Source organism: Furipterus horrens, unplaced genomic scaffold (genome assembly GCF_987537825.1).
Source record: "Furipterus horrens unplaced genomic scaffold, mFurHor1.1.pri manual_scaffold_5, whole genome shotgun sequence".
Lineage (NCBI taxonomy): Eukaryota > Metazoa > Chordata > Mammalia > Chiroptera > Furipteridae > Furipterus > Furipterus horrens.
The window spans coordinates 135,263,266-135,280,574 of record NW_028327175.1 but is presented as its reverse complement, the minus strand read 5'-3'; the positions used below and the strand labels follow the sequence as shown (position 1 = coordinate 135,280,574).

General features: G+C 43.0%; 1 protein-coding gene across 3 annotated transcripts; it reads right to left on the bottom strand.

The window, feature by feature from the left end:
• Window positions 1–1,040: 1,040 nt before the first annotated feature.
• Window positions 1,041–12,352, bottom strand: MORN4 (MORN repeat containing 4). 3 transcript variants are annotated; one of them, XM_090277884.1, is made up of 5 exons: window positions 12,293–12,352; window positions 4,262–4,354; window positions 2,439–2,553; window positions 1,913–2,022; window positions 1,041–1,650 (listed from the first exon to the last, which is right to left on the bottom strand). In XM_090277884.1, exons 2-5 carry the CDS (start codon window positions 4,326–4,328, stop codon window positions 1,502–1,504), a joined length of 441 nt encoding a protein of 146 aa, XP_090134010.1. In that variant the 5' UTR covers window positions 4,329–4,354; window positions 12,293–12,352; the 3' UTR covers window positions 1,041–1,501. The 3 variants fall into 3 exon arrangements, with proteins under 3 accessions (XP_090134010.1, XP_090134012.1, XP_090134011.1); XM_090277886.1 differs by having other exon boundaries at window positions 4,292–4,354; XM_090277885.1 differs by lacking the exon at window positions 12,293–12,352 and adding an exon at window positions 4,500–4,563.
• Between the last annotated feature and the right edge of the window lie 4,957 nt (window positions 12,353–17,309).

Below are 17,309 nucleotides of genomic sequence, written 5' to 3'. Positions count from 1 at the left end.
GTAAAACATACAGTGTCAGTTCCAAGCCCCCTCTATCATTAATTTTTGGAAAGCAGCAAATGGGTTAATGTGGAACAAGAAAGTCAAGAAAACTAAGTATAGGCAGTTCTGGTGATTTGTTTATTCCTCATAAACACTTGTTTCTACAGTACAGTTCAGAGAATAAACAGAGGCACACAGCTATAATTTCCACCACAATCTGCTGTTGAGGAGACATTCAGTGTGAGGATAAGGGATTGGGCATGTCTGGACCACATGGTAACTGGAGGCCTCTGTGATCAACTGTGCAGGGAACCTATCAGTCAAGATCTGATCCCTAGGCCTGATGGCCAAGGCTCATGGTGGAAGAGTTACAGTGACCCAAATGTAAGGAGCCAAATGCTCGTTTAGTTCACCATGGTTTTAGGATGGGTCCAATTCTATGTAAACTACTGGTTCACTGGGAAGTAGCTGAGTCAGCCCTAAGGATTCAGTTCCCTCTATGATAGGGCCTGAAATGGCCCCGAGAGGTCTGCCCTTGGCCCCGGAATAAGTAATAAATACAACTTTAAAGATGACTGTTTACATCCATTCTTTCTTGACTATCCCATAAAGGGATCCTGTCCCATATGTAATGAAGGAGGGAGGTACAAATGGGGATATCTGCTAGACCTCAGGTAAGGAAGACAGCTTGTAAAGTCAGGGAAAGGGGAATAGCACTTTTTAAAAAATACTTTATTTGTTTATTTTTATTTATTTATTTTAGAGAAAGGGGAAAGGAGAAAGAGAGGGAGAGAAACATCACTGTGTGGTTGCCTCTCACTCGCGCCCCCAACTGGGGACCTGACGTGCAACCTAGTCATGTGTCCTGACTGGGAATCGAACCAGCGACGCTTGGCTCACAGGCCGACACTCAATCCACTGAGCCATAGCAGCCAGAGGGAAATAGCACTTTTATCTAATCCTTCACAGGGGGAATAAGCAGACACAAGTACCCAACTGGTCAAAGTGCAGCCTGGAGCCATGATGCCAATCAGCAGTGAATGCGGGGGGGGGGGGGGGGGGGTAACATACAGAAAAGCTCTGGCTTTGACTTTCACAGGATCCCTATCTTTTTCTTTATTTCTCCAGGGTAGCACAAAGCACTGGCCCTAATTTGGGTCTAGGATCATCTGCCCCGAATATCAGCTGAATGAAGAGTTTCTGCAACCCCTGGCAGAAAAGGAAGTAGAGGCAGTGGCAGGTCTGCACTGGGTAACCCAGGGTGTCAGGGACAGAGAATACCAACAAGGGAGACAAGGCAGAGAGAGAGAACTGGTAACCACCACTGCAGGGCCTGGGGCCCGAGTCCTCAGCACTTCTCTGTGGTCCCATCCCTGACTGGCAGGTGATGGCGCACAGCAGAGGGCTTCTGCTCCAAGGTCATCTCCTCTCCTCTCACATCCGGTTCATTTGTTCACCTTGAGTGAATAACGGGGCATCTGCTTTACCCAACACTTGTCAGCTGGCACACGATGCCCCGTCAGGCGGTGAGATTCCTGGCTGACTTGGAGGCACTCTGGGCCCGCTGAACGACGGCAGAACACTTCTCACGCCGCAGCAGCTTGTTGTTCTCAAACATACCTTCGTTGCGGGGTATTCCATGGGACCCATCGGGGAAAGTGAGCAGGCCTTTGAGGGGTACAGAGGGAATATGGGAGTGACGATGGCATTAATGACTCAGAAAGATCAGCTTGACAGGTAGAGGCTAAGGAAGAGAAAACCTTGCAGCCCTTCTCAGGAGTGCTCTGTCAGCAAGTTCAGGGACTTGGCTGGCATAAGGCACCATCACTAGGGATTGCTGGACATCCACAGAAAGATTAAAGATAACAAGGTATACTTCCACCCATGCTATGCTCACCTGAGTCTCCCACCCTTCTGGGCTGCAACTTACCAAAACCATCTACTCTGCCATTTTTAAATTCCCCCTCAAAGGTCATGTTGTCATGTCGAATGAAGACTCCGACGCCATTAAACTTGCCCTGGGCAAACTCCCCCTCGTACCTGCAGAAGCACAAGATGTTAGCTTTTAGGGAGGTAGTGAGCTGTCGAGGTTAATTGACTCAAGCAGCTACCAATCTGTGATTTATTAATGCCAAGGAGCACAGCTGATCCCGCTTATCTCAGAGCTCCACCTACTCCACTTCCAACCGGCAGAGAATGGTCCGAGAGCATGTATGTTGTGAGGTCCTTATCTCAAGGAAATAACAGGACAGCGGTGCAGTAGAAGGTCACTCATCTCTTGCCACTTCAAGTTTTAGATCTATTTATTAAATAACCAATAAAAAACTAATGCTTAATCCTTGGCTCTTTTCAGAGGGCCTGGGACAAGCTCTGGTTTGACCAGATATTTATCACTATCATTTTTAGATCAGACTCTCCGTAGTTTAAGGCTGAGAAAAGAATGACCTAGTACCTACCTTGAGCCATCTGAGAAGGTCAGTACCCCGAAGCCATTGAAGAGCCCATTCTCAAAATGACCTAGGTAGGTGCCACCATCTGCAAACATCAGTTGACCAAAACCATGTCTGCGGCCTGAGCAAAGAGAAGAACAGGTTTCAGGCCTGGATGGGGCAGCTTCAGGGTCCTCTCTCAGTGTCTAACATCCCTTGCCTTCCATCACCCCACCACAAGGGAAAGAAGAGAAGCAGGGACATTATCAGGGCAGAGAACTAATACCCAGAGTAATAACCTGGCTCCTGCAACCTTCCCACCTTAAGTCACAACCATCAGATTTGGGGCAGGTCTCTCTAAGTATGAAAAATAAGACAGCACTTTAAAAGATCACATAGTGCTTTTATTATGTGCCAGGCACTCTCCTAAGCACTTTGTACTTATCATCTTATTTAATCCTCATGACAGCTTATGAGGAAGGCACAGTACTATTACTATTCCCATCTAACAGATGTGGAAACCAAGGCAAAAAGAAGCTAAATAACTTACTTCACATCCTAAAACAATTAAGTGGTAGAGCAAGAAGGCAAACACAGCAGGCAGCCTGACCTGACAGCCTGCCACACTTAAATACATTGCCACTCTGCGAAAAATAAAAGTATACCTCTTAGCACCATGAAGCTATTGTGTAAACCTACCACCCTGCCTGGGACACTGGCTCGAGCTCTGTTACATCAGCAGGGCTGAGCTAACCCAGTGAACTAACTAGAAAACAGAGCAAGGTGCAGAAAGAGCAGCAATGCTGTTCAAACAGAGCAGAGGCAGTTCTTTCGGTGGGTAGAGACTCCCCAGCAGAGCCTCAGGAAGTCTCTCCTTTAAAGGTCATATTAAAGGGGACAGCAGGTGTTTGGGAGGCAAAAGAAAAGGCTGGAGCCCTGGCTGTTGTGGCTCAGTGGACTGAGTGCTGGCCTGAGAACCAAAGGGTCACCGGTTCGATTCCCAATCAGGGCACATGCCTGGGTTATCGGCCAGGTCCCCCAATTGGGGGCGTGTGAGAGGCAACCACAGATTGATGTTTCTCTCGTTTCTTTCCCTACTCTCTAAAAATAAACAAGTAAAACCTTTTTAAAAAGAAAAGGCTGGAGACATACAGAGGCAAGGTCCCCTCCTCTCAAGGCCCAAGAATCCATCAGCTGCACATGTCTGGAAGCAGCAAGAAGCGTCCTTCCGTTGGCACAACTGTAGAGGTGAGTCTCCTTGGGGCAGTTCCTGGCTTGCTAGGACGGGACCCATGGGACTTTTAAGTGGCCAGACTGTTTCCAAATTGAACATGATTAAACTAATTCCTGTATAGTCTCAGGCTCTGAAAAAATTTTTACCACTTCAAAGAAGAGATACTTCCAAATGTAATGAACTGTCACAGGAAATTCAAGGCAAGGAATGTCACTTGCTCCTGAGTGTCCTAATTTCCTTAAATTCTTAAGACTCATTGGAATCAAGTCATTGCAATAAATTCTGTATTTCCTGATTTATGAGCACTAAAATATTTCATTTTATTCAGCTGAGTACATTAACATTTAGAAAAACAATTCCCAAATAATATCACTAAAGGATAAAAGGGTTAAAATACAACTTAGAAGTGGAAAGATTTAACTTACTTCTGGAGGTTGGATTAACAATAGTATTTTTTAATTCTTTTATTTATAATCCTAAAATTAAATAAAGGCACTCTTGGAGTAAATCTTGGAGTTAGACTTGAAGATGCATAAAGCTGGCTTATTTATCCTGAGGTATTTGCCCTTCAGCCAAATGAATGTTCATTACTGGATACCCCCCGGGGTCTTCTCACCCTCCTTCCACTCGCCGCGATATTCCTCACCACTGGAGTAGGTGAAGGAACCTTTTGTCAGGGTCATGGTGACAGCTTCCAGCAGGATGAAAACTGCAGGACACAAGCAGGGAAGAGCCAGTGTCACAGGATGGCTGGAGGAAAGGCCTGCAAAGCAACTTTGCAGGTACATTCATTCTAAAGGCTACTAGCTCAGTAAGTATATACTACCTTGAGTACATGTAACAAAACTACCCACCTCTCCAACCATCACCAGCACCATCACCACCTCTGCCCAAGCAGTCTTATCCTCTTACTTTTCTTTAACACTTTCAGCAAGTTCCAATTTTCTATGACCTGAGATGGAAATTTAGGATTAATCTACAAATATTTGCTTGATACCTACTATATACTTAGTCAATGTGTAAAATACAGTCTCTTTCCTCAGTGAGTTTATAATCTAGTCGATAAGACTAACAATCAAGTGCCAAATTGGATGGGCTTAAAACAAGCAGTGAAGAACTCAAAGGGCAATTCCAGACTGAGAAGACATGGGGAATGAAATTTCACACAAAGAGCAACATAAACATGAGATATTCAGTAGGAAAATAAGAAGCGAGGTCTGACTGGAGTTGAAGGTATATTTAGGGAGTCATAGGAAATAAATATGTCTAGGTACACTCAGCCTAAATCTTAAATTTGCAAAGAACCTCTCAGATATAATCCAAACTCCCTCTTATCATAGATGGAGAAACAGAAGCCCAGAAAGTTAAAAGCTAGTCAGTGGCCAAGCTGGAACTAGTGCCCAGGCCTCCCCTGACTCTGCTATTTCTTTTTCCCATGTGCTATGCTCTCTATTTTAGGATCAGACAAGCATAAGAAGACCTTTGGCAGGTAAGCCGAAGTTTATAGCTGATACGGTGAGTAAAGAGAAGCTTCAGGGGTGTGAAGGGGGTTGTATAGGGATGTGATATGATGAAAGCAAAGTTTAAGGAAAATGAAACTGGCAACGGGAAATAGAATGGGTTAGAGCAGCAAAAACCGACAGCCAGAGAAGCTTACAAGGCAAGAGACGTGATAATTCAGTAGATTGTGAAAATGGGCATAAATTATTCTCCCTCCATGCACGCCCTTGCACCGTGTCAGGGCAGATCCTCCCATTAAGAGACACTTTATTTACTCCTCCACCCACTTGATCTGGGTGGGTTATCTAACTAATGGAACGTCAGCAAAGGTGATGTAGCAGAGGTTTGAGAAGCACTTGTACATGGCCTTGCCCTCTTGCTGCACTTGGGACTGTTCTGTCCCCATGTGAACAAACCCAGGCTAGATTGCTGGATGATCAGAGGCTACGTGGAGCAGTGGTCCTGGCTCACTGTAGATGCCTTGGTGAGCTCAGGCAAGACCAGAGAGCTGCCCCTTCAGAGCCCAGCCCCAAATTACTAGCCCACGGAATCACAGACTAAAGAAATGGTTGTTCTTTTAAGCCACTGTGTTTTGGGGGTGATGTTATTACCCAGCAAAAACTGACACCCCCAGATATGAGATCATAAAACCTGAGCTAGGGGGCTAGCAGGGTAAAGGGAGCAGAAGGAATGACTATGACAGATATTATCATAGGAGGAAACAACCACCACTATCACCCAATATATTCGGAGACTGACTGGGTATGTCTTCAGATGACTGGTAAACGAATGTTTATATTCAAGGATCTACTACAAAAAGAGATTTAAGATACCCAAAATATCACTAAATATAGAGATAAACAGAATCATTTGATACATTTAAAAACGCAATCTCTATTTCCTTTGTTAAATCCTCTAGGTCTTTTTTACTCACCCATGCACCTTTTCCAGATCAAAATAATACAATGTTTTCTCAAGTGATTGTGACAATGCAAAGTCCTAGGCCCACGCCCAGATCTGCTGAATCAGATTCTACAGTTAGAGCCTGGGCATCTGCAGTGTTAACAAGCACATCATTAGATTCTTACACACTTGAAAACTTGTGGACTCCCACTCCAATAAATGGAAATGCTGTGTGTGAAGAGTTCTCTGACCTATAAATCACTGTTGAAAGGTCCCCTGTTATTAATAATTAACCTAGAGTCTGACCCTCAGGCACCTGACTGAGTTCCAACAGGACAAGTGCACCTCTTATTCAGAGATCTGAGGCCAAACCTGGAGGGCAATTTTTAAAGAATCCCTGTGGGCCTGGTGCCAAATGCTAGCTTCCTTTTCCTTCAAGTCCCAGAGAAGCCCAAATCACACACAATGTTAAGTGTTGTATTGATATCTCCATTATGAAAATCAAAATGGGGTCATAAAGAGTAGCTTAGACAGTACAAGAGGGATCTGGCATATGTTTATATAAAAATGATGCTTTAAATATTGAATTAAAACAAGACATACACTGTTTTCTCCAACGGTGGTGGTGGACAGTGCTGGGTTTTTTATACTCCAGGTCAGCCAACACAAGCCTCTATAATCAACTGAGCTAGCCCCAGAGAAGCTATTTGACTAATAACAGCAACTAACATTTATTGACTACTTAGTGTGTGCCATAATTGTTTTTAAAGTACATTATTTATTTTTATCTCACAACTTCATGAGGTGGGCATTATTCTTATTTTCACTTTACAGATGAGGAAACTGACATGCAGAAAGATTAAGTTAACTAAGGTTACCCAGCTAACACGTGCAGTTGGCTCTAGCGTCCACATTCTTAAACACTATCCTATCCTATAAGACCTCCTAGTATAATACGGTGGTGTTGTGGACCTTGGTAGCATGAAGGCCTGGGTTCAGAGCCTGGCTCACTGCGTAACCCTGGGCGACTTATTTAAGTGTCTCTAAACTTCAGTCTCCTCCTCTATAAAGTGGAGATAATATATCTACCTCACAGAGTTGGCATGTGGATTAAGTGAAGTAGCATACATGAAAGTACCTAGAACACTGTCTAGCCCTGTCCTTTAAATGTTCTTTTCCCCTTCAGAGACATCTAAAGGCACAGACTTACTATAATTAACATTTTTCTAAAGTCTCAGTATAAAAATGCTATCAACATCATTTGAATAGCACTTTTTAAAAAAGTCAGCAATCTCGACCAATGAGGTAAATACTAAGTAGAGGAAATGCAAGCTACAGTTGCCAACCATCTGTTCTTTATCAATACCCTCTGGGATATTTGAATTTTGGCCTATGTTGTAGTAATTTTTTATTACAGATGCTGTATGCCTAGAAATGGTCTGATGTGAAATCAGCCGGCCTGAGTGCGGCAGGGCCCAGTCACATCTTCTAGGCCCTGGCTCTGTCTTAGAACTCTAGCTTCATCCCACCTATGAGGACAGATGAGTTCTGAGACACCCTGTGGTTTCACCCAAACATGGAGGAATAGTCATTTCTACCCCATAACGAAGGCCAGCTTTGTGGAAGCGCTTCTCAAAATGTTCGTGAGTCAATTCCACAGGTCCATCTTTCTCACTTTTCTAGTTACTCCAAAACTTCCTGTCCAGGGTCTTTCACACAATAGCAGGTAGTCTGAGGAAAAGATCGTTTTCTTTGGTCTTAAAGCCCCTCGAAAACCTGAGGCTATTTTCCCAGAGAGGTGGTGCCATCTGTGTCCTATCAGTGTTCCACCAGATCAGCATCCAATTTCAGGCACATACTCCTCTTATCATCAGCCCAGCATCAGCGTGTGCCTGGGGGAGAGGTCAACATGACTCCATTGCAAATACAACATTAATGAGAGGAAAAGAAACAGTTTTCCATCAAAACTGGCCCGGGAGAACCCTTTCCAGGGGAAAACTCTTTCCAGTTTAGATAGGCGTTGTGATAGCTAGAGGCCCTCTTCAGCTCTTCCCAGAACACATAAAGTCAGAGTACTAAAGCCAGATTATGGTACAAATCTGAAAGGCTATATCTTCAACTAACTCTTATGACTAAACAACCATTCCAAAATATAAACACGAAATCCTTATTTATACAGAAGATAAGGGCATTCCCTTTAAATGTGAGGCAGCAGTTAACTTGTCTTCACTCAAAACTCGAGGAGTGGCTGCAGTGCAATTTGAAGAGTCAGACTGACCACATGGGGGGTTGGGGGGCAGCCTCTTGTTTACTTTTCCTCAAGGCCAGGCGAAACTCCCAAGTGGTGGCATCCCACCTTGTTTCAGAGGGACCAGTAGAAGGTCCCTGAAAGAAAGAGAACATCAACTCTCGATCTAACCTGCCACCATCCTCTCTCATTTGTTTTCAAAAGTACATACTGTATAACAAATTTCCATTCCTTTTTAATTTAGGGATATATAGTAAACTCCCTTCAATAGTTGCTCGTCAAAATAAAACCCATTCCCAAGAACACAATCAAAAGTACTTTTTAAAGGGAATACATGTCGACTCCATGGGACTAAGACCATGGTTAAACACATTTGACTAGAAACTTCTACCTATATCCAAATAATTGGTATTGTCACTGCTTGGGATAGTGTCAGGATTTTCATTTATAACTTCTGTAATAAGCTATGCTAAGTAATACTCAGCTGCAGAGCCAATGACCCAAAAAAGTTTCACCAATTACCATGGTCACTGAGACAAATCTAGTTTAATAAAGTATAGTCAGTGCTAACGAAGACCAAACACCTAATACTTTAATAAGAATGCAAATCAGGACTTCCAGCGAAGATGGAGGTGTAGACAGAAACGCTGCGTCTCTCTCCACAACTAAGAAGGAATGCAACTACCTCAAAACTAGAGACAACCAGAAGTTCCAGAAGACTGAGCTTCATGGAAGTCCAGCAAACAAAGATATAAAGAGAAATACTCATCCAGATAGGTAGGAGGGGCGGAGCCGGGGTGGAGAGGATGCGGTGCGGTGCTGGCAGCAGCAGTGGCGGTAGTGGCAGGCTGGTAGAAAGCCCAGTCACACATTTTAAAAAGTCAGGAGGGACACCTGGGGAGCGTTCCCAGCTCCTCACTGGACCTTGCAGCCCACGGTCCCAGCACTGGGGATAATCAAGCCTCATTGATTCTGACTGTGCAGACCAATGGGGGTTGGGTTGGAAGCAGAAACCGCCAGTCTCAGCAGAGTCCACTTGTTTAAAGGGCCCCCACAGTCCTAGAATGTCCGCAGACCTACCCACTCTGCGAACGACAGCCAGGACAGCAGCTAGAGGGGTGCCAGTCCAATGTAGAAATGGGAGAGGTGCCTGGAAAAAGGGTGAGTACTGGGCAGGTGGCATTGTTCCCTCTCGGACCCCTCCCCCACATACAGCGCCACAACGTGGTTAAACAGGTTGCCCTGTACTGACAAATCCCTAAGGCTCCACTTCTTATAACCTAACAGGAGCAACAGTTCTACCTGGGACTCGGAGGCAAACAAACACAGGAGCCTGTCAGAATGAGGAGACAGAGAAGTATGGCCCAAAAGGGAGAACAGATCAAGGTTCCAGTGGGAGAACTAAGCGACGAGGAGATAGCCAACCTCACAGATGAGAAGATAGACAACCTAACAGACACAGAATTCAAAACACTAGTGATAAAGATGCTCACAGGCTTGACAGACAAGCTTGAGTATGGCAAATACATAAGTGAAGAAGTGAAGGCTATGCTAAGTGAAACAAAGGAAAATCCACACAAAACCAATGGTGAAGGGAAAGAAACTGGGGTTCAAATCAATGATTTGGAACATAAGGAAGAAAAAAACAGTCAACCAGTGCAGAATGAGGAAGCAAGAATTGAAAAAAATGAGGAAAACTTCCCAAATTTTGAGAAGGAGATGGATATACAGGTCCAGGAAGCACGGAGGGTCCCAGGCGAGCTAGACTAAGAGGGGACCACACCAGGACACATTATGACTGAGATGCCAAAGGTGAAAGATAAAGAGAGTCTTGGGAGGCAGCAAGAGAGAGGCGGAGAGTTGCCTACAGGGGGGAGCCTATAGAACTATCAGCTGATTTCTCAGAGGACACTTTGCAGGCAGGAAGGGATTGGCAAGCAGTATTCAATGTGATGAAAAGCAACCCACAACCAAGAGTACTCTATCCAGCAAAGCCATCATTTAGAATGGAAGGGCAGATGAAGTGCTTCCCAGACAAGGTGAAGCTAAAAGAGTTCATTATCACCAACCATTATTATATGAAATGTCAAAAGGACTTAAGAAAAAGAAGATCAAAACTATGAACACTAAAATGACAAAAAACTCACAACTACCAACAACTGAATCTAAAAAATGAAAACAAAATCCAACTAAGCAAACCAGAAAAGGAACAGAATCATAGGTATGGGGCTCATTTGGAGGGTTATCAGCTGGGAGGGGGGAGGGGGAGAAATGGGAAAATGGTGCAGGGACTAAGAAGCATAATTGGTTGGTACAAAATAGACAGGGGGATGTTAAGAATAATATAGGAAAGGGTGAAGCCAAAGAACTTATATGCACAACCTATGGACATGAACTAGGGGTGTGGGATTGCTGGAGGGAAGGGGGGTATTGGGCAGAGGGGAGCAAAGGGGAAAAAAGTTGGAACTACTGTAACAACATAATCAATAAAATATACTTAAAAAATGCAAATCAGTATTTGTATCCATTATTCAAAAAATCTTTTTAAAGAGAACAGATGGCCTATGAATTTAGGCTTCAGCTATACATATGGAATCTTGTCACAAAGTCAAGATAATTCATGCTTCTTCAAACAGATAGCTACCCTTTCTACTCTCTTATTGGATAGGCTACAAAGACTCAATCCAAACATTTTTCTAAAAGGAAATGCCTATTTTGTCCCTATAAGCTAATATATTATTAGTCTGCACAACAGATTATATCCTTGCTCTCTTTCTTTTCTCCTGACTCAGATATTTCCAAATAGAAGTCAGAGACAGGAGTAACTTTTATTTCCATTCTGTTTGTCTTTTTTAATTTTAGAAATCGAACTTGTTAAAAAGGATTTATGCATTCATAGTAACCTGTGTCCAAATTCAGAGGATTAAAAAAAAAAAACTAGCATAAAGAGGAATAAATTTTCAGTTTAAGAATATTATTTGGAGGCGGCAACCTTAACTACCCACATATACCTTCAACATTGTCCCTCTCCTAAGCAACCCTCCCCAAAGTATGACAGTCTTGTCAAAATTCCTTCAGTTATAAAGAAAGCAGTTCTTAGACTTTTAGAATCCTAAAGAAAAGAAAGTGAAGGCTTTGATTAACAAACAAGAAACCTAGAATAAAAATTCAAACGTTCTTTTGAAAGTGTTTTAAATGAACCTGGAGTAGTTTTTTATTCTAAGTCAAGTCTTTTCCATTAAGTCTCCCTTCCACAAGAAAAGTAAACAAATGTATCGCTATTAATTAAACCTTTTTAAGGAAACCTGTGGGATGGTTAGATTGAACAACCTAGAGGAAAATCCTTACACCAGAAAGAAGGTAAAAAAAATCAAAATAAAAAGGCAACTTGGGGGTGATGGGGTCTGCCAGGATACTGTTCTATTTCATGGTTAAGGAAAATGCCAGGTCTGGATTCTAATACAGCCCGGTTACTCCTGCTGATACCAAAGCAGTCCGGACATTCTAGACTGCAGGATGCTACTACCACCAACTAACTGAGGCACCCCATTTCCCCAAACCTTGAAGTGAGGGACGTCTCTAAACCACAGTGAGAGAGAGGCGGGCCCAGAGCAAATAAAGCCCTAGGTAGCAAAAGGGAACACTTCCTTGTCGACCTCCCCTTTCCTTCCATCACCCGTTCTTGCCTTCCACAACTGTTCTCGTCCTCTACCCCGTGTCTGCTCTCCCGCCCGGGCCGGGCTTTCTGCTCTCACAGGTCTGCCATCCCCACCCACCCTGCTCGCTAACCCGAGTGCCGCGGGGTTCTCTCAGGCCTCAGCCACCAGCGGTGGAAATGGGAGACCCGAATTTGGACCCCCGAGCAGCCGCCCTCGGGTCAGCGAGTCGAGCATGGAGCCAAGGTCCCCAGACCCTGTTATCTCGGGCTGGGGTCCTCAGCCCTTTCTTCACCGGCCACACCCTTCCGTCCCTCTCCCACCCGCACTGCCAAACAACCTGGGCTCTGTCTTTTGGGATGACCGTCACGCCCTGGCGAAGTACTCCAGCGGCTGAGACCTCAGACGAGCCGGGCTCGTCCAGGCCACCCGCCTCGCCACCACCTCCACCAGAGCCTGCCCCACTTAACGCCGCCATCCCCGGCAGCCTCACAGAGCACAATTCCCGCTGCCCATTGGCTGTTACCTAGGCAACCGGGAGCAACGCCACTTCCCATTGGCTCAGCCCAGGCTCGGTGCCATCTTTGTGCGGGGCAAATGTCTCGAGAGCTCCTGGCCAAATATCCAATGGAGAGGTGGGATGAGCTCCAGAATCCACCTTGGCAACCCTAATAGAAAGAGAACTCAGGCCTCGCCTACTCCGGGGCACCATAGCCGAAATGTCAACGCCTAACAAAGCAAAACAAAACTTGCGTCGGACGCAACAGTGAAACAGTGACCACCAATAGCGGCTCAGATCCTGCTCCGATCTCCACACTTGTAAACGGCGCCGCTGCGGAGCTGAAGGACAGAATATAAACACGGCTTTTGAGGTGCAGCTTTGTAAATTGTAAGGCGCTGGAACAGGCGCTTGTAGTTTTAGTGTCGACTCTGTGCCAGCACTGAGATATCAAGACAATTTTGCATTCATTGTAGAGATATGTGTTGTCGTTGTCATTACACAGATCCTTGATTTTAAAATGTGCCAAGATTGAAGCAAATCCTTTCAAATACCACGCACGCAGGTCAGTTTATCCATATGTTTATTTACTGAACAATGGGAACGCCGCATGATGCTCGAGTTCTGCCGGGCCAGAAAAGACGTGGTCACTGCCCTCAAGGGACTTACTGCCTAAGTGTGAAGAAACGATTTATGCATGAAGACTATATTTAATTATTAAGAGAAAGCAAATGCATGAAGAGAGTAAGTAAATTGCCTCTCTGAATTGGGATTTTTCTTCATTTGTAGGATAGAAAATTATAATAATGATGATGACAAAGGCGCCCAGAACTAGTTTGAGAATATAATGTCAAATGCTCAGTACTGTGTCTGGGACATTGTAAGTGCTCAATAAACAGCAGTTTTAAACTTTTTAAAAAAGACTTTATTTATTTTCTTAAGATTTTTTATTTATTTTATTTTTAGAGAGGGGAAGGGAGGGAGAAAGAGGGAAACATCAATGTGTGGTTGCCTCATGTGCGCCCCCAACTGGGGACCTGGCGTGCAACCTAAACAGTTTTTAAAAGACTTGGATTCTGTGTTCAAATCCAATCTCTCCCAACAGCTGCGCGTGGCTTCAAGCAAATTATTAAGCTTTCTAGCCTGTAAAATGAGATTGGACCAGCAGACCTTCAAGATTCAGTCTGGCTCTAACACTCAATGTTAAGCATGCTAAACTGTATGGTAATGACTATAGATATATTTACAGTAGTTGAGAGAATAGAGTGTCAAGAAAATAGATCCTATTAGGTTGGAAAATGTGTCTTAGAAAACATGAAAAAAATAAGGTTAATAGATTCTCAAATTATGGGGAGACCTGAAAAATTAGGGAGAAGCCCTGGGTTGTGTGGCTCAGTATATTGAGTGCCAGCCTGCGACTCCAAAGGTCACCAGTTTGATTCCCAGTCAGGACATATGCCTGGGTTACGGGCTAGGTCCCCAGTGGATGTGAGAAGCAACTGATCCATGTATTTCTCGCATATCGATGTTTCTCTTCCTCTTTCTCCCTCTCTTCCCCTCTCTCTAAAAACAAATAAATAAAATCTTTAAAAAAAGAAGAAGAAAAGAAAAAGAGGAAATCATGACCTTACCTTTGGAAAAAAAATTAAAGGGATGATAGGGTTTATAAAATGCAGTTTCTTGAATAGGCGAATTCATAGTCACAAAAATTAGAATAGAGGTTACCAGGATTTAGAGGAAGAGGGAGTTATTTGTTAGTGGGTACAGTTTTTGTTGGGATGATGAAAAACTTTTGTGTAGAGATAGTGGTGATGGTTATAAGCATTGTGAATATTTAATGTTACTGAATTGTACACTTATGAATGGTTATAATGATAAGTACAGTACTATGTATATTTTACCACAATTAAAAAATGCAGTTTCTTGATCAAAACATGACACAATGAAACCAGTGTTTTAATAAAATAAATATGGCAGTGGTACCCAGAGATGATCAGAGAGAAATTGGAAGCAGAAAAACTAACTCAGAAGTCATTGTAATAATGTAGCAAAGACATCCAGGAATATGGCATCTATGAAGATGGAAAGAAAGAGGGTAAATACAAGAAACATTTCATAGAGGTATTTAATAAGAAGCAATATAAGTTACAAACATGGAGTTAGTCTGCCTGGATTTGGATCCAGCTGTGCCACTTACCTACTTCATGACCATAGGCAAGTTACTTTACTCAGTTTCTGACATCACAGGGACTGTAATGCTGGTTACATGACTTAGTCCATATCATGCACTTAAAATAATGTATTGACATTGTTAGGTTTAGGTCTGTGAAAGTGATAGGAGAAATGACAGGAGAACAGGCAATGAGTTTAAAAGATTTATTTGGCCATGTGCAAGCAGGTGGGCTGAGACCAAGAAGGTGATGTCAGCCCTGAACAACAGCAAGGCAGGTATTTTTAAAGGGATAAAGGGGAGAGAGAATTGAAGGGACTTTCTGCAGATGGCTCTGGGGGAATGGGCTCTGAGAACAGAGAAGTTACTAAAACAGAAAAGTTACTAGATTCTTGCCAGCAGACTAAGATATCTTTGAAGGGCACAGAAAGTCACTGGTGTCAGCAGTTACTGTGGGGGCAGTAGATTTGTTGGGGCTTGCTAAAATTAGACCAGAATTCCTGGAACCTAGGTCTTATGCCTAAGAGACACTCTTTTCAATAAAAGGAAAGTCAAGTTCTAAGAGGTGGATACAGAAACAAATTCTGAGGATTTTCCATAGAGAAAACTCAGAATTCAGGGGAGAACTCTAAATCTTGGAGCTTTCCTGACCATAACTTGAAGCTCAGGAGTTAAATAAATGAATAATACAGGAGATCATCTCTATAACTGGGGCCCCCACGGCACAAGAGGCAAGTATTACTTAATTATTTTATGTTTGGGTAGTAAAGGAAAATATATGTCTTATAATCGAAATGGGTAATTGAACCATCTGTATGGACCTTTGCTAGAATGGTTTATTTGTTGAAATAAACATTTAAGGCATCCCCATACATATAATGAAACAATTCAACACTTCTAGTTAGCTGTGGCAATAATTTGATTCAAGAAACGTATTTCAGATGAACTTAAAAAGTCTGGAGGCTTTGGCTAGAAACAAATGATAAAGATTTATTCAAGGGTCTTAGAGTTTGCAAACCAGAAACACAACTAGGCAAAAACCCAGAAGTGTTCCAAACAATTAAGAAAAGTTAAGAGTTCTTGTAGTGAAAAATGCAGTCTTCGGAATAATCAGTTCTGCATTCTTAGTTCTAGTATTGGCCCAGGGTAGTTATCAGTCAGATGTCAGGAGATCTGGATGAGGATGCCAGGTGCTCTAGAAAATTCCAGGTGCCAAGAGGTCTGGTAACATCCATGGTCTGGATAAGAGATGTCATGTCTGTGTCACACAGTCTGGATACGTGAGTCCTTCAGGCATTATTAGGAGGTCTAGTGTATATCCAGGTATTGACACACAATGAATTGTAGTATATCTAAGCATTGGTGTAGGACTGGAAAGTTCAAAAGTTTCCAGACTAGTTGGAACAAGAATAGAATTATTTTCTCATGCCTCAACTGACTTGATTTTTAGTAATTTAGCAGTTTGACTATAGTGACTCCATTTTATTTCCCTACTCTATTCTTCAGAATGATTATGAAATATTGGTTACTATGTAGCTGGTCATCCTTTGTGAAAACCCACACTCTCTCTGCTAGTCACTTTAAGCACAAAATCAAAAACAACATCAATAATAACCTCAGCAATGATAAAAGTCTACAATTTGTTGACTTCTTTTTATGTACTAAGCACTATGCTAAGTTCTTTACATTCTTATCATGATTCTTATTTAATCAATTTAGGAAGAGATGATTATTTCCATTTTATAGATGAGAAAACTGAGGCTTAGAGAGCTAAACTCGTACAAAATAATAAGTGTGAAGCCAAAGTTCAAACTCTAAATTTGAAGGTCTTTGATTCCTTCTTTTTTCCACTCCCGCCTACCACAGTGATTTACATAGTTATTGAATACCTTCTTCCTTTAAGACTTACAGATACCCCCTTAAGGCCTTTACTGACTCTCCAACCTACCCCCAAGTCACTGAACTTCTATTAAGGAGTTTTCAGCTGATTGTTGTTGGCTCTTTACTTCCAACTGTCTCAGAGTTGCATGTCTTCAGCTTTAGGGCAGGGACTCATTCTTCTCTTTACCGCTAATAAATGTACTGAGCATCTACTGTGTCTAGACACTGAGATTTACAGTGATAAATAAAAGTCATGGACTCTTACCTCTAACTTTTTTAGTCTAATGGGACCATATCTTTCCTCAAGTAACAAATAAATAAGCACTGAATTTTGTGCCAGGCACTGTGTAACCTGCGTGAAGGCTGGGATTTTGAAAAAATCTTTTTAGGTAGAGCAGGGATTTTTATTTCTTCACTGCTCTCTCTCTAGCACCTAGAACATAGGTGCTCAATAAACATTTAATGACCGAGTGCATAATTGAATGAATTCAGATACAAAGATTAGATTTCTCCAGTCTTACAGCTGGTTCACAGTAGGCACTCAATAATTAGTGATTGACTAGGTAGCCTTGCTTTTTTGAAAACTCCCAAACATGGGTTAGCAATTGAAAGCTAAGAGCTGAGGGCGTGTCTGACCGAGAGTTTGGCTCCTGGGGCATGCGCAGTCCACACAGAAGGTGACAGGCAAAATGAGGAGGCGCGATTGCGTAGGCGCTGATTCTGATTGGCTACGGTTCACGCGCGAGGGGTCGTGCCTACTATTCGCCAAGTAAACAGGGAGGTAGGGGCGGGGCCAAAGAGGCACCG

Coding starts and splice junctions, on each gene's coding strand:
- MORN4 (XM_090277884.1), bottom strand. CDS start 4,328: ATGACCCTGACAAAAGGTTCCTTCACCTACTCCAGTGGTGAGGAATAT. Junction 2,023..2,438: donor ACCTTCTCAGATGGCTCAAG/GTAGGTACTAGG, acceptor GTGCTTCTGCAG/GTACGAGGGGGAGTTTGCCC. Junction 1,651..1,912: donor TGGCAGAGTAGATGGTTTTG/GTAAGTTGCAGC, acceptor TACCCCTCAAAG/GCCTGCTCACTTTCCCCGAT.